At 36.7% G+C, this 22,346-nt stretch overlaps 1 protein-coding gene across 1 annotated transcript in view; it reads right to left on the bottom strand.

Annotated features, from left to right (window-relative positions):
- LOC120534909 (killer cell lectin-like receptor subfamily G member 1) overlaps positions 1-22,346 on the bottom strand; it is a 63,253-nt gene that overhangs the window by 26,011 nt on the left and 14,896 nt on the right. Inside the window, exon 4 of the mRNA XM_039762415.1 lies at positions 7,264-7,296. Coding sequence (XP_039618349.1) covers positions 7,264-7,296 — 33 coding nt within the window. The remainder of the gene's footprint in view (positions 1-7,263; positions 7,297-22,346) is intronic.

Here is a 22,346-nt window from a genome sequence, read left to right as displayed (position 1 = left end):
ACCCAGTCTACATAATACAAATACCAGGAGGAATTACCCTTAAAACATTAAGTTTTGTTTTTAATTTCAGTTGACCATATACATCTACTAAGGTTCTCTTCATTTAGCAAAAATATTCATTACCTATATAATAATGCATTAAAAGTGACTGATAAAATTTGATTCGAAGTAATAAATAACCAACAATTAGTAATAATTAATTGTTCAGAACTTTTAACCCAGAGTTTTGCTTTGTCACATTGTTAATCATGAGTAACTATATCACAAAACAAAGTAATAAAAGTTAAGACCATAGATAGAGGTAAAGACTTTTATTTACACACAGATAGATAGATAGATAAATAGATAGATAGAAAAAATTGTGATATTTTTTCACAGAGTAAAAATACTCTTATGCTACATATAAAGCACTATTAGCTTTCTATTTTACTTCAACTGCAGTTATAACAATACCCTTAAGCTATTTCAAGAGTTTAATAGCTTAGCACAAAAGTGCAGGTGGAGCATCAAAGACTTGATCCTGGATGTTTTACTGTTTACTATAGCAGTGTGACAAAAATATAAATACACATAATAATAAAGATAAATTACAGAAAATATCCAGATATTGAATAACAATAAAAACTGTAATTTATGGTTATTAATCTGTGCCTATGTCTAAGCTAAGATTTTATACCAGCACTCTGACATCAAGGAATCAACATTTACTATTATGTCACCCCCATTATTAACCAGAAAAACTAGATATAAATTCAAGTATGTCTGAGAACTGTATAAGCACTGTAGCCCAGACTAAGATCAGTAGGTAGATTCTAGAACCTTCTCAATCCATTTCATGGTTGGGGATGCCAGAGGCAATCCCACCAGAACTGGGAAAAAAGCTGAAAATAGGCCTGAGTAGGACTTTAGTCTATCATAGGGACCCCCTCTTACCCAAACATGCACACAGCATACACACACACACACACACACACACACACACACACACACACAAACACACACACACACACAAAAACCCAAATCCATATACAGTGAGAATTTGAAAGTGCTGACATAACCTAAATAAATAAAATTAATTATTTCATTAAGTGCCTGTGCATGTCTGACTGCAGTAATTGTCATGAAAGGGGACTTGCAAAGCTATTCAGCTTTGACAGATGTTAGGGAATAACAGAAGTGAAAGGCAAAATTTATTACAGCGAGTGACCATTATGGATATCATGTGAATGTAACATTCTAATGTTAAATTATCGGGTGATCACATTTTCAAAGTTCCAAACTAAGACATTTGTGAAGCATACATACCCACTCATAAAACCTATCCTCATAATGCTTGCTTTATGTCAGCATCATAAGAGAGGGATCATGGTGTGTATTTTGCTGGTATTTAATTAACTTGTATTGGAGATCTGTTCGCCATCAGTAGAGGCTATCGGTGATGAAAAAGATGAATAAATACAATTTGGTGTAACAGCTGTCAAGGTAAAATTGAAACAGTAAAGTAATTTGTAGTTTAAGTCACACAGAATGTTTCTTTGTTTTAAGATAGATGAGTTTGCACATTTTCCTATGCTTTTCAATGGGAGATTTTGAAATTTCAAAACTTTGTACAATGCAATTTGTTCAACTTATCTCAATGAAAATTGAATTATGTCAAGAATAAGTGAGCCATATTTCAAAAAAACTGGTACACTTCAGGACAAGTTGTTTCATTTTGGAACAACGGACAGACAGGCAAACATGGTCTATCACAATAGGTGTGCCTAAAAAGGTGTATTAAAATGTACCACTGGCAATACATTGTCGAAATACTGATCAGATAAAGGGGATTAGCAGAGAAGGACTGGAACAGAAAATCTCATTATATGCAGATGACATGGTACTGTATATATCGGACCCAGAAAATTCTGTGCCTGCAGTCTTAGCAGCACTCACAGAATTTCAAAAGCTCTCTGGTCTCAGAATTAATCTGAATAAAAGTGTACTCTTTCCGGTGAATTCGCAAGCATATAATATTAGATTAGACACCCTTCCTTTTATCATTGCAGAACAGTTTAAATACCTCGGGGTAAACATCACAAGTAAACATAAAGCTCTTTATCAACAAAATTTAGAGTCGTCTGCATGGAAAAAAAATTAAACAAGACTTGCATAGATGGTCAACCCTTCATCTCACACTAGCTGGAAGAATTAACACTGTTAAGATGAATATTCTTCCTAAGCTCCTTTTTTTATTTCAAAACATACCAATATACATTAATAAATCGTTCTTTAAGCAATTAGATTCAACAATAACCTCATTTATTTGGAATTCTAAACAGTCACGCATCAAAAGAGCGACCCTACAAAGACAAAAGGCAGAAGGCGGCATGGCTCTACCTAACTTCCAGTTTTATTACTGGGCGGCAAATATACAGTCGATAAGAACCTGGACACAAATAGAAGAACATACACAGGCATGGACCGCAATAGAAGTAAAATCCTGCAGTACTTCTTTGTATTCCTTGCTTTGTGCTCCAATAAACACCGTTATCGGCAATACACTAATAACCCAATTGTGCTCCACTCACTTAGAATCTGGAACCAATGTAGAAAGCATTTTAAGACGGAGAAGCTTCTTTCTGTGGCACCTGCAAAGAACCACCTCTTTCAACCCTCACAAACATATGCAGTTTTAATATCTGGAAAAAATTTGGAATTAACTTGCTTAGAGATCTTTATATAGACAACGTCTTTGCATCCTATGAACAATTACGTTCCAAATTTAACATTCCAGCTACAAATTTCTTTCACTATCTTCAAATCAGGAACTTTGTTAAACAGAACCTTCCAGATTTTCCTCATCTTGCACCCTCATCCACGCTGGAAAAATTATTTTGCTCAATTTCAAGAGTTGGGCTCCATCTCTACAATATATAAAATCCTTTTACAATCCCTTCCTTTCAAAGATCCAAGAGGACACTGGGAAAATGACACTCTCAATTAATATATCAGAAAAGGTGGAAAGTAGCAATGCTAGAGAATTCACTCAACAAGCACCATATGCATAAAGCATACAATTATACAACTCAAAATTATATATCCGAGGCACATCTGTCTCGACTAAAACTCTCAAAATGTTTCCAGGGCATGATCCAACCTGCGAAGCGTTGCAGCCAAGCCCAAGCCTCACTAGGTCACATATTCTGGGCCTGCTCCTTAAGTAACATTATTCTGGACAAAAATTTTTAATTACCTCTCAGACAGTCTTGGACTCACAATCCCTCCTAACCCATTAACAGCTGTGTTTGGGGTTCTTCCAAGAGGGTCTTAAAGTGGAGAAAGACAAACAAATTGTGATTGCATTCACTACACTGTGTGCGCACACCAGACTTATTCTGATAAACTGGAAGAACCCAAACTCTCCTCTTTTAAGTCAGTGGGAAACTGATGTATTTATACTATTTACGAAATTGGAAAAAATCAAATACTCAGTTAGAGGATCTGTGCAGACTTTTTCAAAACATGGCAGGATCTAATCAGTAATATTTTTTGAAATGATTTTATAAAGCACAGAGAATTTGTTGATTTAGGTATTTTTAAAAGCCTTAAATTTTACACCGTTTGGCTTGCTCTCTCTCTCAAGGGTAGGGATCGATCTATTCTTAACATAATTCTTTTGCTTGTAAAAACTTGATTGCTATGTATTGATTGTAATAAAATTAATAAATAAATAAATTAAAAAAAAAAAAAAAAAAAATGTAAACACTAAAGCAGATTTATACATCATGAATAAAACTAAAATAACTAAATTGAACACAACATAAACAAATACTCACAATATATTGTGTTTCCATCTTCACAGGGAAGCTTTAAAATAAAACCACAAATAGAATACAGTACTTACAATTTGATAAGAAAATGAATATAGCACTTAAAATTTGTCATAATAAAAAAATAAAGAAAGAACTTCCAGAATCACATTTTATTTCTTTATTTCCTAATTCCATTAACTTATTCAAGTCAGCAATAACAGAATTCAGTCCATTTCTTATTGGATTTCTTAGCATGCAGTTATGATATAGTGGAATGTGAAGGAGAAGGAGAACAACTAGTTGGCCTAGGTCATCAAATTGTAACTTTGTTTGTAAAACTGCCCATGGACCCCAAACCCTTTTTTCTCCGGCTTTAAAAATTAGAATATAAGAATATGTCCTTCCTCGGGACAAAATATATTTGAAAAATCTACTTATCTTTCTATGCACAGCTGATAGTACAGTGGCTCATCATTCAGAACTCTACAAGGCAAAAGATAAGACAGATAACGTCAGATGGGTACATGAATCGATGAAAACCAAACTATTTTTTTTTGGATAAAATTGTATCTTTGTTGCCTTTTTTGGGTGTATTATTCACTAATGGGGGATTGCACAGGGAAAAAAACAGTATAAAATTTGGGAAAGCACCAAGATTGGAGCCGACGACAGAGGGGGGTTTAACGTCATTCAATCCGGAAAAATCCATCCAGCAGAGACAAAACACGAATCACACATCGGGCCCCCCTCTCGAACGGGTTCGCCATTGGGTTTCCCTTTTGTCTGTTATTTGTGAATCGTCATTAGTCGTCAGGTTATGTAACATCCCCAATTAAAAAAGAATTTATTCCAAAAAGGGGGCTTGCCCTGCTGGATACACAGTGATGCTGACTTAATTTTTTGGTTTCTTTAAATGTGAATAAACTTTATATTGTGGTTTATTTTTTATTTTATGTATCTGTTTAAAAATTACTGATTTATTATCAGATGAATGAAATTTCGTGTTATAATATTTTTGCATTGTGTTCCTTTTTGTTGTAAATATTCCAAATCTTCAGACTATTTAATATAGTACAAAATAAATTGTAAAACCTGGTTAGAACTGGTTTGAAATAAAACTGAGGCCCATCAACACGGGGCCCACTCATCTATTCTGTTCACTTTAGGGGCCTTTGGCCCTGGTAAAATTACATGCTGTAAAATAAGCGGAAACGTAAGATCATTTTACAGCGTGGATTGGCCCGTAATGAGCGTTAAAGCTTTCTGTCCCCCCAAAAGACAGCCTTCTTTCCCCCAGCCCGGGGGTTTCAGGATGGTTGCTTAAAAACTGTCTGAGCTACTTGCTGGGTATTTACAAATATCTTTAATCTTTCCTTGATGCGGGAAAAATGGTCCTGCATGCCTTAATCAGCCATTATTATCCCAAAAAGAAAACCAACATTAGTAAAAAACAAATTAAAATCACCCTGACATGCTGTTGGATAACTTTTGCAGGGTTTGGATGTCCAACAAACGCTTTCACAAAACCCCTTTCGGCATGGGCCTGTCAAGCAGCAAAAATTTTGGATAAGCAAGTTAATTCAAGATTTGAAACCTTATTGAAGTAGAAATTTTTGAAGGGGGCCGGTTTCTGTATTCTGCACAAAGTAAAAATTCTCCAAAATGTCAGTTTTCTTGAAGAACTTAGAACAATGAAAAATCTTGGACACTAAAAATTTCCCGTTTTTTTATCTGGCCCGTGTGAAACGAAAATAACAAATACTGCCCAATTTCCCTTTTGTCAAAGGGGGTTTGTGCTGAGTTTGTCAGTAGGTTTCTTCTTTAAAACCCTGAATGGCACTACAAAAGATGATTGTTTGAACAAGTTTTTTTACTATTAAAAATTTGAACTACTATTTGAAAAATTTAAAAGGCTTCCATAGATGGAACCCCGCCATGGTTGGCCAAAAATGACTGACAGCATTCATTAAAAAAAATTGGTTTTCAGCCTCAATAAAGTGATTTAATCATTTTCCACTGTATCCCTAAGAAAGCCCGTGTGCTCATTCCCTTTAAGCTCAACAGTGAAAAATAACTTCATTTAGACTCAATGAGAAGGGGGGGAAGGTAGAAATTTAATTTTCCCAACCTTTCTGCACCTTTTCTCCCCAAATCCTGTTTTCCTTGTTTTTTATATAAAAAAGACATCTAACCGTGTGACTTAACAGGTGGCTGTGTCTTTTCCAAATTTTCGCTCCCCCCAAAACCTGAAACATCAAGTGGTCATCAGTTTTTTCCATTTTTCGGTTTTGTAATTGCCATAACACACACATCTCTGTAATTTTGGGCTGAAAGGATGCACATTTTTCCTTTTAATAGCTGGTAAGGTTCCGCTATTATAACAATTACTCTTAATAATAGTGCTGAGCTTTGCTGAGCAATCATGAGATATTTTTTCGTTGGTCTTTTTAAACAGGTGCTCTCTGCTATAGAAAAACTTTTACTCGTTGGAGGGATGCTAAACCCAGATCAGCGGTAAATCTAAATGAAAAAATTAACAATAAACCCTTTTGAATATGTTTCCAAACACATTTAGCCTAAAAAAAGGTTAGGTAAAAAAATTTTATACAGTATATATAAGAAAAAAACTAACAAAGTTTTTAAAAAAAACATAATTGAGACAATTCTACTGCGGCTACAAGCACACACCTCTTTTATGTCATCTCATGGACAGGGACCCAGGCAGAATTTTTGGTATTCTATTAATTTTTATTGGGGATCTGTTCACCATCACAGGGCTACGGAGTGAAAAAACGAAAAATACAAGTTGGTGAACAACTGCTAGGCAAAATTGAAACAATTAAACTAATTTTAGTTTAAGTTAAAAGAATGTTTCTCTATTTTAAGACAGATGAGTTTGAGATTTTTTTAATGCTTTTCAAAAGGGGGGTTTTTACATTTCAAAAATGCGGAATTTTTTTAAAGGCTCAATGAAAATTCGACATATTTCTTTCAAAAAATAATGTGTACATTTCAATAACTGTACAATAGGGGGTGAGTTGTTCTTGAACCTGGATCCCCAGAAGCTTTTTCTCTGACAGTGATGCTGATTGAGCTTAAATACTGGGGGTTTTTTGGAAAAAATGAAAAAAGAGTGCGGAAAGGGGGGAAATTTTGGAAAAGGGGTCAAAGTAATTTGTGACAGATGGGTATCAACAAGGTGAAAAGGGAAAGGGCTGGGACGGTAGTGAGACCAACAATTATATGGGTTGGAACCCGGGGGACCGACCGAAAACAGGAGACAGAAAAAAAACTGGTACACTGCAGGACAAGTTGTTTCATTTTGGAACAACGGACAGACAGGCAAACATGGTCTATCACAATAGGTGTGCCTAAAAAGGTGTATTAAAAATGCAACACTAAAGCAGATTTATACATCATGAATAAAACTAAAATAACTAAACTGAACACAACATAAACAAATACTCACAATATATTGTGTTTCCATCTTCACCAGGGGAAGCTTTAAAATAAAACCACAAATAGAATACAGTACTTACAATTTGATAAGAAAATGAATATAGCACACGCTTAAAATTTGTCATAATAAAAATAAAGAGAAAAGAACTTCCAGAATCACATTTTTATTTCTTTATTTCCTAATTCCACTTAATCTTATTCAAGTCAGCAATAACAGAATTCATTCCATTTCTTATTGGATTTCTTAGCATGCAGTTATGATATGGTGGAATGTGAAGGAGAAGGAGAACAACTAGTTGGCCTAGGTCATCAGAATTGTAACTTTGTTTGTCATAACTGACCATGGACCCCCAGAAGCCTTTTTCTCCAGCAGCGTGTAAATTAGAATGTAAGTTTAATATGTCACTGTCCTCTGTACAAATATATTTGTAAATCTACTTATCTTTCTACTCACATGCACAGCTGATAGTACAGTGGCTCATCATTCAGAACTGCTAGGCAAGGCATAAGATAAGACAGATAACGTCAGATGGGTGCACATGCAATCAGACTGACAACAGCTGTATACTATTTTTGTTTGTAAGAGTCAGCATTGTATCTTTGTTGCCTTGTTTGGAATTGTATTATTCACCTAAGTGGGGGACTGCACATGGAAAAAACAGTATAAAAGTGTCGGAAAGCAGCCAAGTACCTTTGGAGCCGACAGACAGATGGGAGTTAACGTCATTCAATCCGGAAAAATCCATCCAACGCAGAGACAAACAGCAGAATCTACACATCGGGCCCCCACTCCCGAACTGGGTTCTTGCCATTGGCTTCCTTTGTCTGTTATTTAGTGTAAGTCGTCATTAGTTGTCAGGTTATGTAACATGCCGCAATTACAAAAGAATTTATTCCAACAAGGGAGCTAATGCCCCCTGCTGGATACACAGTGATGCTGACTTGAATTTTTGGATTTCTGTTATAATGTGAATGAACTTTATATTGTGGTTTATTTTTTATTTTTATGTATCTGATTAAAATTACTGTTTTATTATCAGATGAATGTAACTCGTGCTTATAATATATATGCATTGTGTTCCTTTTTTGTTGTAAATATATCCAAATCTTCTGAGACTATACTTAATATAGTACAAAATAAATTGTAGAAAACCTGGTTAGAACTGGTTTGAAATGAACTGAGAGTCCATCCAACACAGGGCCCACTCATCTATTCTGTGTCACTTTAGGGAGCCTTTGATGCCCTGGTAAAATTACATGCTGTATAAATAAACGGGAAACATGTGGACGATCATTTTTACAGCGTGGATGCTGGGTCATGTGGAAAAGCGTTAAAGCTATTACTGTCCACAAAGACAGCCTGTCATTCCCAGACCAGACGGAGTTTCAGGATGGTTGCTTAGAAACTGTGCTGAGCTACTTGCTGAGGTATTTACAAATATCTTTAATCTTTCCTTGATGCTGGAAATGGTCACTGCATGCCTTAATGCAGCCATTATTGTTGCAGTGCCAAAGAAAACCAACATTAGTAAAATTAATGACTAGTGTCAAATCACTCTGACATGCTGTTGGATAACTCTTAGCAGGGTTTGGATGTCCAACAAGCCGCTTTCACAAGACCACTTTCTGACATGGACGCTGTCAAGCAGCAAAGTTTTGTGATAAGCGAGTTAATTGCTAAGATGTTGAAACCTTATTCAGAAGTAGAATTAGTGAAGGAGTGCCTGGTTGCTGCTGCATAGCTACTAGCACAAAGTAAAATTGCTCCAAAATGTCAGTTTTTCTTGAAGAACTGTAGCAGAACGAATCGAAAACTCACTTAAGGACACTGCAAGAAATTTCCAGTTTTTATATCTGGCCTGTGATGAAACAACGAATATAACAAATACTGCCCAATTAGCCATTTTTGTGCAAGGGATTAGTGCTGAGTTTGATACGAAGTAGGAATTGCTGTCTTTGCAAACCATGAATGGCACTACTAAAGATGAGGATTTGTTTGAACAAGTTGTTTTAGCTATTAGCAAATTTGAACTACCATTTGAAAAATTAAATGGCCTTGCCACAGATGGAACCCCTGCCATGGTTGGCCAGAAAAATAGACTGACAGCATTCATTAAAAAAGAAATTAGTTGTCTCAGCCTCAATCAAAGTGATTTAATCATTTGCCACTGTATCATACATGAAGAAAGCCTGTGTGCACATTCCTTGAAGCTCAACAGTGTAATGATAACTGTCATTTGAGACTGCAATGAGAAGCGGTGGGGAAGGTAGAGAAATTTAAATACTTCTTCCATACCTTTCATGCACACTTTTTCTCTAACCATCACTGTTTTACAACATTGTTTATTTATATAAAGACAGACATCTCAACCGTGTGACTCAACAGTGATGGCTGTGTCTTTGTCCAAATGAATTGGCTCCCCAAATCCGTGAATCGTCAAGTGGTCATCTGAATTATTTCCATTTAACCAGGTTTCTGTAATTGCCATAACACACACATCTCTGTAATTGGTCTGAAAGGATGCACACATTTTCCATTATAATAGTTGGTAAAGGTTCCATGACTATTATAACAAGTTACTCTGTTAATAATAGTGCTGAGCTTTGCTGAGAAATCAGGTGGTAGATGTGTGTTCAGTTGAGATCTATTTTAACAGGTGCTCTCTGCTATAGAAAATCTGTGTACTCTGATTACGAGGGGTGGCATGAAGACCCCAGATCAGACGAAAGTAAATCTAAATGAAAAAGTTAACAATAAACCTTCTGAATATGTTTACTTAGCTACAACACTATTGAGCCTAAAAAAAAGGATTAGGTAGGCAAATGTATATATACAGTATATATAAGAAAAATCTAACAAAAGATTTTTAAAAAAGACATAGATTGAGACAATTCTACTGCTGTGACTACAAGCACAGCACCTCTTTTATGTCATCATCATGAGACAGGGACCATGGCAGAGATTTTGCTGGTATTTTATTAATTTGTATTGGGGATCTGTTCACCATCAGCAGAGGCTATCGGAAGTGAAAAAGACGAAAATATACAAGTTGGTGTAACAACTGCTAAGGCAAAATTGAAACAGTAAACTAATTTGTAGTTTAAGTTACACAGAATGTTTCTCTATTTTAAGACAGATGAGTTTGTAGATTTTCCAATGCTTTTCAAAGGGAGATTTTGACATTTCAAAACTACTGCGAGATTTGTTTAAGAGAGCTCAATGAAAATGTCGACATATTTCTTTCAAGAATAAGTGTGTCACATTTCAACAACACTGGTACACTAGGGAACGAGTTGTTCTTGAACCATGGATCCCCAGAAGCTTTTTTCTCTGGCAGTGATGCTGATTAGAGTTTAAATACTTGGGATCAGCAGTACAGAGTAATGGGGATTGTGGAAGAGAAGTGAAAAAGAGAGTGCAGGCAGGGTGGAATGTGTGGAGAAGAGTGTCAAGAGTAATTTGTGACAGATGGATATCAGCAAGAGTGAAAGGGAAGGTCTACAGGACGGTAGTGAGACCAGCTATATTATATGGGTTGGACACGGTGACACTGACCAGAAAGCAGGAGACAGAGATGGACGTAGCAGAGTTAAAGATGCTAAAATTTGTACTGGGTGTGACGAGGATGGACAGGATTAGAAATGAGTACATTAAAGGGTCAGCTCAAGTTGGGAGACAAAGTCAGACAGGTGAGATTGCGTTGGTTAGGACATGTGCAGAGGAGAGATGCTGAGTGTATCGGGAGAAAGATGCTAAGGATAGAGCTGCCAGGGAAGAGGAAAAGAAGAAGGCCTAAGAGAAAGTTTATGGATGTGGTGAGAGAGGACATGCAGGTGATGGGTGTAACAGAACAAGATGCAGAGGACAAAGATATGGAAGAAGATGATCCAGTGTGGCAACCCCTAATGGGAGTGGCCGAAAGAAGAAGTGATGCTGACTTGAGTTTTTGGATTTCTCAGTTATAATGTGAATAAGCTTTATATTGTGATAATTCTTTTTTACTTTTTATGCATAACACACAACTGTATTTATAAATAGTGCCTGATGACCGCGACTCTCTTGGTTCACTTACCCAATGTCTTACTTTTGTTTCTGATTGTATGAGTAGTAATTTCTCAAATTAAATAAGGAGAAAACAGAAATCTTAGTGATTGGCAAAAATGAATATATTAAGGGTATTACAAATAAACTTGATCCATTAGGCTTAAAAGTCAAGACAGAGGTAAAGGATTTCGGGGTAATTATTTTCTCTGACCTAGATTTTTAATCATATATTAATCAGATTACATGGACAGCATTTTTTCACTTAAGAAAAATAGCAAATGTTAGGTCCCTTATAACTTTGCAAGATGTTGAAAAAATAGTTAACGCTTTTGCTTTGGTCGACTACATTGTTGTAACACACTCCTCTCGGGACTACCCAAAAAAGACGTCAATGGTTGCAACTAGTGCAGAATGCATCTGCCAGAATCTTAACTAGAAAAATAAAATCCAAGCCCATCTCTCCATTTTTGATGGCACTACATTGGTTACTCTTGCCATTTAGAATTGATTTTAAAATATTGCTTGTGGTTTACAAAGCCTTGAATAATCTCGCTCTGTCCTATATGTTGAAATGCCTTTCACCTTATTCTCCAAATCATAACCTTAGATCTTCAAATGAGTGTCTGCTTATAATTTCAACAGCTGGCAGAGTTATATGAAGCCATAAACAACCTGCAAACTGCTGACCCTGATGGGGCTATTATCATTGCTGGCGACTTCAACCATGCATTCCTTAAATTAGTTCTACCGACATACTATCAATATGTGAACTTTGCAACCAGATGTGGAAACTGTTTAGACCATGTTTACACTAGGATTGGGCATCAGTATTGGGATTGGTACTGGTATCAGCAATACTGGCCTCAGTATCACCCGGTATCAGATCAAAAAGAAAATAAGCAGCATCACCCATCACTAGTTTACACAAGCATTAAAGACATTTAACAAAAAATCCAGGGACATTTTCATAACACCAATGATGCTCGGAGCATGTGGAAGGGTATTCAGGTCATCACAGACTACAAACCGACACCTTCTCTCTGTGACAGGGATGCCTCCTTCCCTGACACTTTGAATGATTTCTATGCACAGTTCGATGCACTAAACAGTGAGCCCACAAGGAAATCCACCCCTCTCTCAGATGAGCAGGTAATCTGTCTGCCCTACACTACAATCAGACAAGCTCCAATCAGAGTAAAACTAAGTAAAGCTTCTGGACCTGACAACATACCTGGATGGTGCTCAAGGAATGTGAGGACCACCTGGCTGACATCCTCATGGATGTGTTCAACATCTCCCTGAGACAGGCCAGAAAATACCACAATCATCCTGGTTCCGAAGAATCTGTGACCTGCCTGAATGACTACCATCCTGTGGCACTTACATCAGTCTTCATGAAGTGCTTTGAGAGACTAGTCATGAGTCACATCAAAACCGCCCTTCCCAGCTCACTGGACCCTTTTCAATTTGTTTACTGCCCCAGCTACAACAACATTTATTTATATAGCACATTTTCATACAAAAAATGTAGCTCAAAGTGCTTTACATAATAAAGAATAGAAAAATAAAAGTCACAGTAAGAAAAATAAGTCAACATTAATTAACATAGAATAAGAGTAAGGTCCGATGGCCAGGGAGTACAGAAAAAAAAAAAAATTCCAGACGGCTGGAGTAAAAAACAAAATTTGTAGGGATTCCAGACCATGAGACCGCCCAGTCCCTTCTGGGCATTCTACCTAACATAAATAAAACAGTCCTCTTTGTATTTAGGGTTCTCACGGAAGGACTTGATGATGATGGTCATGTAAACTTCTGGTTTTTAGTCCATCAATGTTGGAGCATCATGATGCTTTGAGTAGGTGCTGGTGGCTCAGGCCGCCACCACAAAGAAACAGAACAGAGAGTAGAGGTTAGTAAGGATTTTAGAGCCACCATGAATAGTTATTATAATGAAATGAACGTACAGAGTTTCAGAATTAAATTAAAGTAAAGTTATGAGAAGGGAATGTTAAAGTAATGTGTTTTCAGCAGTGTTTTAAAGTGCTCCACTGTATTAGCCTGGCAAATTCCTATTGGCAGGCTATTCCAGATTTTAGGTGCATAACAGCAGAAGGCCGCCTCACCACTTCTTTTAAGTTTTGTTTTTGGAATTCTAAGCAGACACTCATTTGGGGATCTAAGGTTACGATTTGGAATATAGGGTGTCAGACATTCCGATATATAAGATGGAGCAAGATTATTTAAGGTTTTATAAACCATAAGCAAAATTTTAAAGTCAATTCTAAAAGACACAGGTAACCATTGTAGTGACATCAAAACTGGAGAAAAAACTGTGTTCGGATTTTCTTTTCCTAGTTAGGATTCTAGCAGCTGCATTCTGTACTTGTTACAAATGATTTATGTCTTTTTTGGGTAGTCCTGAGAGGAGTGCGTTCAGTAATCTAGTCGACTGAAAAAAAAAGCCTGAATTAATTTCTCAGCATCTTTCAATGATATAAGAGGTCTAACTTTTGCTATGTTTCTTAAGTGAAAAAAATGCTGTCCTAGTGGTCTGATGAATATGCGATTTAAAATTCAGGTTACAGTCAACAGTTACCCCTTGTTTACTTCCATCTTGACTTTTAATCCTAATGCATCAAGCTCAGCATTCAACACTATCATTCCAGAGAGACTGTGCACTAAGCTGAGTGCGCTGGGCCTCCACACCCTTCTTGTAAATTGGGTTTTAGATTTCCTGAGATTAAGGCTTCAGTCAGTCCGCATCTGCACCAACACCTCCAAAACCATCACATGAAACATAAGGGCACCATGGAGCACTTTGCTTTTTAGGCTGCTGACACATGACTGCTCAGCACAGTTCAATTCAAACCAAATCATCATATTTGCAGATGACATGACAGTGTTTGGGTCTCATTAAGAAAAATTATGTCTCAGTATTCATCGAGTGTAACAATTTCTGTCAATGTTGAAAAGACAAAAGATATGATAATACACTTCAGGAAATCCAGCACTGCTTACCCATCTCTCACCATCAATGGTGCTGTTGTTGAGAGGGTCAAAAACACCAAGTTCCTGGGAGTCCACATCATGGATGACCTTTCTTGGTCCCTCAACTACACCTCCATAGGCAAGAGAACTCGGCAGTGTCTGTAGTTTTAGTGAAGACTAAAAAGAGCAATCCTTACCACATTCTATAGGAGTACCATTTAAACTCTGCTCTCAAGCTGCATCACTGTCTGGTAAGGAAACTCTAATGTTTCAGAGTGCAACACACTACAGCAGATCGGGAGAGCAGCTGAGAAGGTTATGAGAATGCCTCTACCTCCCCTGAAAGACATTTACCAAACAGAGCCAGTAACATTATCAAAGACCATTCTCACTCATTAAATGATTGTTTCTCTCTTCTACCATCTGGCAAACTGTATCAAAGTTTTCCCTCTGTTTCTGTAAGACTAAGAAATAATTTCATATCACAGGCCATCAAAGTTCTTAACTCACAAAAAAGTCTAGTTTCTGTCTAACCAGTGTCATTCCAGTGTACTGTGCTACTTCATTTTATGCTGTATATACTTATTATAGTACAGTATGACTTTTTCAACAGCACTCCTTCTTCTATTTACTGTTTATTGTTACAACAGTTGCATTTTTGTCCTCTTACATGCTTGGATAACCTTATACAGTGGAACCTCGGTTCACAAAGGTCTCAGTTCACGTACAACTCGGTTCATGACCAAAAAGTTCGCCAAACTTTTGCCTCGGTTCACGACCACACACTCGGTATATGAACAAAGCCAGTTTCCCTTTCGGTTTGTGCATGCCTATGATTTCCGCACGTGTTGCATTGATCTCAGTCAGACGTGCCTGCCTGCTGCTGAGAGAGAGAGAGAGAGAGCTAACCACGTGCTTGCCTGCCTGCCTGCTACTGATAGAGGGGAAGGAGGGTACAACAGAGAGAGAGGAACCGCGTGCCTGCCTGGCTGGTTCATTTAAGCAGAGCCGCTCCTTGTTCATTGTTCTCAGTCAGACGTGCGTGCTTTACTTGCGCTCTCTTTGTGCTCTACAGTATTTCGTGTGCTTTTGCAGTTAACTATGGCTTCTAAGCAAGTGAAGAGTGGTGAGAAGAAAGTTTTGAAGAAAATTGAAATCGAAGTAAAGAAAGAAATTATTGAAAAGTTTGAGCGTGGCGTTCATGTTAAAAATCTACAATTTCGACTATTCTAAAGCAGAAAGAATCTATTAAAGCAGCTGATATTGCAAAAGGAGTTACAGCGTTAACCAGGCAGAGGCGCCAAGTGCTGGAAGAGGTGGAAAAACTGTTTACCAGTTTACTTATTTACCAATTTGAGAGCCCTCCTGCTTTCAAGCAGCACAATGTAAACAAAGCCAGACTAACAGTGATGTGGAGGGCAAACACGAAGGGTTGGGTCACAAGGACTTTGTTTTTGGAATGGCTGCATGAGGCTTTCGCTCCCACCAGCTAAACAGCTAAAAACACCAGAAACCCAAGAAATCACAAGAGAGAAAACACCTGAAGGAAAACATCCCTCCATTGTGGAGCCAGACTCTTCCTCCTCACTTCATGCCAGAACGCGACTCATGCAAGGTTAGTTTTCTTGGTGGTTTTTGTATTACGGATTTTTCAAAAGTTAATTTTTCAGTTCGTAGCGTGAATTGTTGCAATGTTACTTTTTTCATTTTTCAAATGTTCACTTTTTTCCCCTGTGCTTAAAACTCATTAACGTGTTTACAGATGGAGTTGTTCATAGTGTGATTAGTTGCAATGTTACTTTTCTCTTTTTTCAAATTTTCCTTTTTTTCCGCTGTTCTTAAAACTCAATTTACAAAAAGTGTTACAGCGATCGGGCTGTAAGGCTAAAATAGCGTGATCTTGTTACTTTTTTGGTTGCTTGTGGTTGGTTTTTAAATTAAAGTTCGGATTTGTTCAAATGTTCCCCTCTGTTCAGAGAGAGAGAGAGCGAGCGAGCGTGTGCGTCTGACAGAGGGGGGTGTGGGAGGGAGGGGGTATGTGCTACTGAGAGAGAGAGAGAGAGAGAGAGCGCGAGTGAGCCAGCTCGTGTAGCTGAGCAGGGAGCCTGGGTGTTTTGTGTCAGTGTTATTCAATGTTTTTACATTAGCTTACTATTACACTGTTCATTCTATGGTGTAATTAACTATATTTGTGCTTAATCTTTACATATATTTACATATTTACATACAGTTCGTACTGTCTAGAATGGATTAAATGTATTTACATACAATCCTATGGGAGAAATTGCTTCAGTTCACGACCAACTCGGTTTACGACCAGAGTTTTGGAACAAATTATGGTCGTGAACCGAGGTTCCACTGTACTTCTTACAAACTCAATGTGTTTCAATTCTGCTAATTTCCTCTGTACAATATCTTACTTAAAGTTCAATATTTATCTGGGAGGTTTAAATTCACACTGTACTGTTATGTGGTTGTATTGTATATTTTATTTATTGTATATTGTCTATTGTATTGTTTCTGCCGCACATTGCACCTTGTTGTATGTTGCTATGTGTTGTGGCGGGGCTCATGTAGATACATTGTCTCATCTCTCTATGTACCTGTACACAGTGGCTAATGACAAAAAAGTGACCTTGACCTAGGCATATTTTTCAATCTTTGTGCAATTTGACATATTAGGAGCTTTTGATACATTGGTAAAATCAGATATGAATATCAAAGATTCTCAGCTCTTATTATTAAGTATTGTGGACGCGGGTTCAAAGAGAGAAGGCAGCAGAAGATAGACACAGTTTGTTGAATCAATACACACCTTTATTCTTTATGATTCTCGGTGAGTAGCCAGAAACCGCAGCACCTTGTCAGCTCGGGACTCAGCGCTAGCAGCATCTCCCGTTCCTCTTTTTCTTACAGACATTTATAAGTCAGCTATCACGTACACATCCTGCCAACATCCTAAATAGCAGACATACAGCTTAGATAAAAAATCACTTCTAGCTTAAAATTTAAGCAAGCATTTTTTATTATTAATGAGTCTTAAGACTCTTCCTTAAAGCGTGCATTTTAAAAGATTACTTCTTCACATATAAAGTTTGCCCAAAATACAGTTATTTGTCATCTTTGTGGTTAGGCCTACTCCCTTTACCCTTTGAGACATGCTATTCTTGTTTTCTGTGTACTGGCTGATTTTGCACATTCAAGGGTGCAAAGGAATGTTACACCCTTGAATTTAGGGAACAGAATAAGAGACAGAAATTATACTGTCTTTTAAACTACATCTTTGTTCATAATAATTTCTTTTTTCCACAGTATTCAATATCGACAGAAATAGATCTCACTTAAACTAATTCTTCTCATTCCAAAGTGAAGTTATTTTACCAGTCCACGTTGCACAGATGAATAACCACTTTACTGATGTTTTTTAAAAGTTACTAATACCAAAAGAAGCCTTTGCTAAAGTATTGTGACATAAGAGTAAATGACTAATAAATGCATTTTTGCAGTACCAAAACTAAAGTGACATCTGTAATTCAAGATAAAGCAAATGTAGAGTAAAGGAAAATCCAAAATAATTTGAATTACCTAAGTATATAAAAGTAGATTAACAATAACTACTGATAAAGTTAGAATGGTATGGAGCACAATGACTGAAAAGAACCTGATTTAAGTAGCAAAACTGCAGTTACATACTGAGATTCAGAATTCTTAGATGTGTTCTTCTTTGAAGATGTTTAACTGTCTACAGTGTAATTATAATTGGCACACTCATTTTGTAAAACACCGAACTGGACATATTTATTTAAATTGGCTTTCCTGCCTGTTAAAAACAAAGAGTGAAAATGCTTCTTCTTAAAGTGCAATGTTTAATTCAAAGGCAACATCTGTAATCAGTGCAAAAAAATAACTAACGATGTTTGCCATCGATGTCATCATGATGGTGGTTTTCATTACACCTATGCTTATGTTAGAGGCCTCAGGCCTAGGAGAACCTGGGCCAGCTACAAACCACTGCTGCTACAGGGTGTAGCCACAGTGATATGGTGAAAAGCATGAAAGAAACAGGCAGCAGTCATGAGCCTCAGACCATACTTCTCTGTTCTTTTTTTATTCTCCTTTACCCAGAAATATATAAATGCTTCAATTTCTGCATATATCAACATGGCAATACTGTAAATGAAACAATGGTGCAAGCCAATTTCCTCTGCATAACAAATAGTGTAAACACATTTATTTTGGTTCAACAATGGCCAGCTTTTAAAAAGTACTTGATTAGAAACCAATGTCCCCAGAACTCATTAATTTTCAAAGGAAGCAGACAGTTCTGTATCCCCACATTGTGTGTAGATGGGATACTAAATCAAAGCAGTCTGACTATTCAAAGCAGGTGACTCTTTAGGAAAGACAGGTAAATATTTATGTCCTGTAGATAGCCATCAACAATAACCTGTAGCAGAATTTTCAAGAAATTCTGCCTTTTCTTTAACACAGAAATGTAATTTTCTTTAGAATACTGAATTCTAGCCCATTACATTTACATACATACATGCATAACTACATTTCAGCAATATATTGTAATCTTATACATACATAAGGACTGAGGTCACAAGAAGAATTTTTCCTGACAACTAAAGAAAACATCAAACAGTAGAAATCTGAGCACTGCAAATGAAGCAGCTTCAGTAGGCTAATAAAATGTGATACTAACAGATACGTGTTAATCCATAATGTGTATTCCATGCTACCAGAAATAATGTGTTATATTTGACTGATTACTTTTTAGAACAAAGGGGCTGTCATAAGGGTATGAATGGAGTGCTACGGTCTCATGGAAGTGAAGTATACCTATAGATGGACAAAAGACATGTTTTTGGTGTAAGTATTTGCTATTAGTATTCCTGACCTATTTTCCTGGCTTTGACTTTGATAACATTCATATTTTGGTGAAAGATAAGATGGACCATCAGTAGCTTGAGGAAACAGTATTAACTTGGAACTACGATACTGCAGGAATTCAAGTGTCATGGCTAAATGAGAGTGACGGAGAGGAATATAATATTGAGTCTACACATGCTTCAGGAAAGACAGACAGGCAAGGAAGAAAAGGAGGGCATGTGGTGCTGTATGTGAAAAATAATATTCAGGCCCACATCTTTAAGATGGAAGAAGGAAACACATCAAAATCACTGTGCGTTAAGCTAGTAAGGAAGAAAGGCAGAGATCTAGTTATTGGAGTTTGCTGCATGCCACCAAATTCTGATATGTTAGATAATAACATATTATTTAATCAAAAGATATATGTGCATCAAAGAGGACACAGTGGTCATGGATGATTATAACTTTTCAAATATTGATTGGGAAGCCCCTATGGGAAATACAAAAGAGGAAAATGGTACAACTTGAGATAATCTTTGAAAATACACAAAAGTACACCAAAACAAAGACTTTTAACTTGAGGAGAACAGACTTTATGGGGATGAGAAAATATCTACAAAACATCAAATGGGAAAGCAAAAACTCAGCAACTATAGATGTCATTTGGTTTCACTTCAAACATTTTCTGATCTAGGTTCAAAATAACTTTATTCTGTAAATGCAATAAAAAAGGCTAAAGAATCGGCCAACATAGATAAATAGGAGTATTTGAAAAAAACTAAAACTGAAAAGGTCACTGTACAAAAAAATTAAAAATGCCAGACAATTCTGATGTAGATGTGTAGCAAGGCTACAACTTAAAGGACTCTATTTCCCAGCTGCCCGGAGGGTATTTCTCTGATGGGACATTTAAGGAGAACGCAGGGACTGCTGTGAACAAGTGTAGCTGGCAGAAATCTTAAAAGGCAGTTGGCTAAGCAGTAAAGGTGTTCAGTATTTTGTGTTGGTGTTCACCCTTCTGTCTTGTCTACAATGCCACCTGTGGAATATCGTTTCTATGTTGGATCATCTTACCTGCAAGGATGTATGGACTGTCTTGTACCTGCCTGTCATATGAGCAGTATTGGATTGGTCATTATGCTTCATCAGAGGTAGCGACCCCAAATCTCATCACCCCTCACCACATCAGGATTATCGGTAGGACTGTTTGATACATTTAAATCCCCAAATGAGTGTCTCCTTAGAATTCCAAAAGAAAAACTTAAAAGAAGTGGTGAGGTGGCCTTCTGCTGTTATGCACCTAAAATCTGGAATAGCCTGCCAATAGGAATTTACCAGGCTAATACAGTGGAGCACTTTAAAAAACTGCTGAAAACACATTACTTTAACATGGCCTTCTCATAACTTCACTTTAATTTAATCCTGATACTCTATATGTTCAATTCATTATAATAACTATTCATGATAGCTCTAAAATCCATACTAACCCCTACTTTCTCTTCTGTTTCTTTATCCAGTTTCCACCATCTACTCAAAGTCTACGTGACCATCATCATCAAGTCCTTCCGTGAGAACCCTAAATACAAAGAGGACTGTTTCATTTATGTGAGGTAGAATGCCCAGATGGGGCTGGGTAATCTCATGGTCTGGAATGCCTGCAGATTTTATTTTTTTCGCTTACCGTCTGGAGTTTTTTTTTTTTTTTTGATTTTTCTGTCCTCCCTGGCCATCGGACCTTACTGTTATTCTATGCTAATTAATATTGACTAATTTTATTTTCTTACTGTGTCTTTTATTTTTCTGTTCTTCGTTATGTAAAGCACTTTGAGCTAAATTTTTGTATGAAAATGTGCTATATAAATAAATGTTGTTGTTGTTGTATTACTTACAGAATGCTGATCCCTGGATTGTAATTTTTTCCTCCATTCCATTTCATCCATTACTGCTGCGTTTGGACTGTGTTAAGGACTTTGTTGTGAGTGTTTATTGTTAGATGTTTGTTGTTCTGAGGGTATTTGGTATGGTCATGGTGGAAAGGGAGGGTTATATGTCTATTTGCTTCTTAAATTTTTGTTTCATTTAATATACATCTTTATTAGTTTATATACTGTATTTCATGTTTCTGTATGTGAGTGGTATGAGTCAAGCCAAGATTGGGTGCATTCCTGGGGTCCCCACCAAACAAATAAGCAAATCGCCATCCCTACAGTGTTGTGAATCTGAGTGGCTCTAGATTGATACAGAGGAATGGTGGAAACTACAGCAAGAGATCACAAATAGCATTTAAAACATCAAAAGAGAAATTGAAATAAAAGCTGCTTTAAAAGGCAAAATGAACAGCAAACATTTCTTCAGTTCTGCTCTAGTAAAAGGATGATTAAAGAGAATTTCAGAAACCTTAGTGACACAAATGGAGAAATTGTTGAAAACAAGAAGGAAATAGCACATGAATTGAACAAATATTTCACCCAAGTACTTTTAAAGGAAGAAACAATTGGAACACCTCATGCAGAGGTAAAAACTTACTCTGAGATGATAGATTTTGAAACAGAGGAGTCAGATGTGCTTCAAGCCCTCAATACATCAAAGGCTAACAAAACCCCTGGACCTGATAGGATCTTACAAAATGCATTGAAAGAAATGAAAGATGTCATCTATAAAGACTTACTAGCCATATTTTAGCAGTAACTTCAAAAAGGAGAAGTACCTGAGGACAAAAAGGATTCTACTAATTATAGACCAATTAGTCTTCTGTGCCATGTAAAATTATGGAAACTATAATAAGAAATAAATTAGAATAATACCTACGTGAAAATAACATTCTAAATATCATGGGTTAATGAGAGGATGGTCCTGCCAAACTATTTTTTTTTGAAGAAGTAACTGCAACAGTTGACAAAAACAAAGAATACAATAATTTTCTTGGACTTTCAAAAAGCATTTGATACAGTCCCACACCAAACACTAATTCTGAAACTAGATGTTCTAGGCATCAGAGGTAACCTGCAAAATTGGATCTCTAGTTGGTTAACCGTCAGGAGACAAAGGGTCCAACAGAATGCACCACATGGAGCAAGATCATCAGTAAAGTCCCTCAGGGGTCTGGCCTTGGACTATTACTTTCTTGATTTATATTAATGAATTGATTCTAGTATAGTTAGTAAACTTGTGTAATTCGCTGACAA

This window comes from Polypterus senegalus, chromosome 9 (assembly GCF_016835505.1).
Source record: "Polypterus senegalus isolate Bchr_013 chromosome 9, ASM1683550v1, whole genome shotgun sequence".
Classification (NCBI taxonomy): Eukaryota; Metazoa; Chordata; class Cladistia; order Polypteriformes; family Polypteridae; genus Polypterus; species Polypterus senegalus.
The sequence above is the reverse complement of the archived record's forward strand: the minus strand, read 5'-3'. Positions and strand labels throughout refer to the sequence as shown.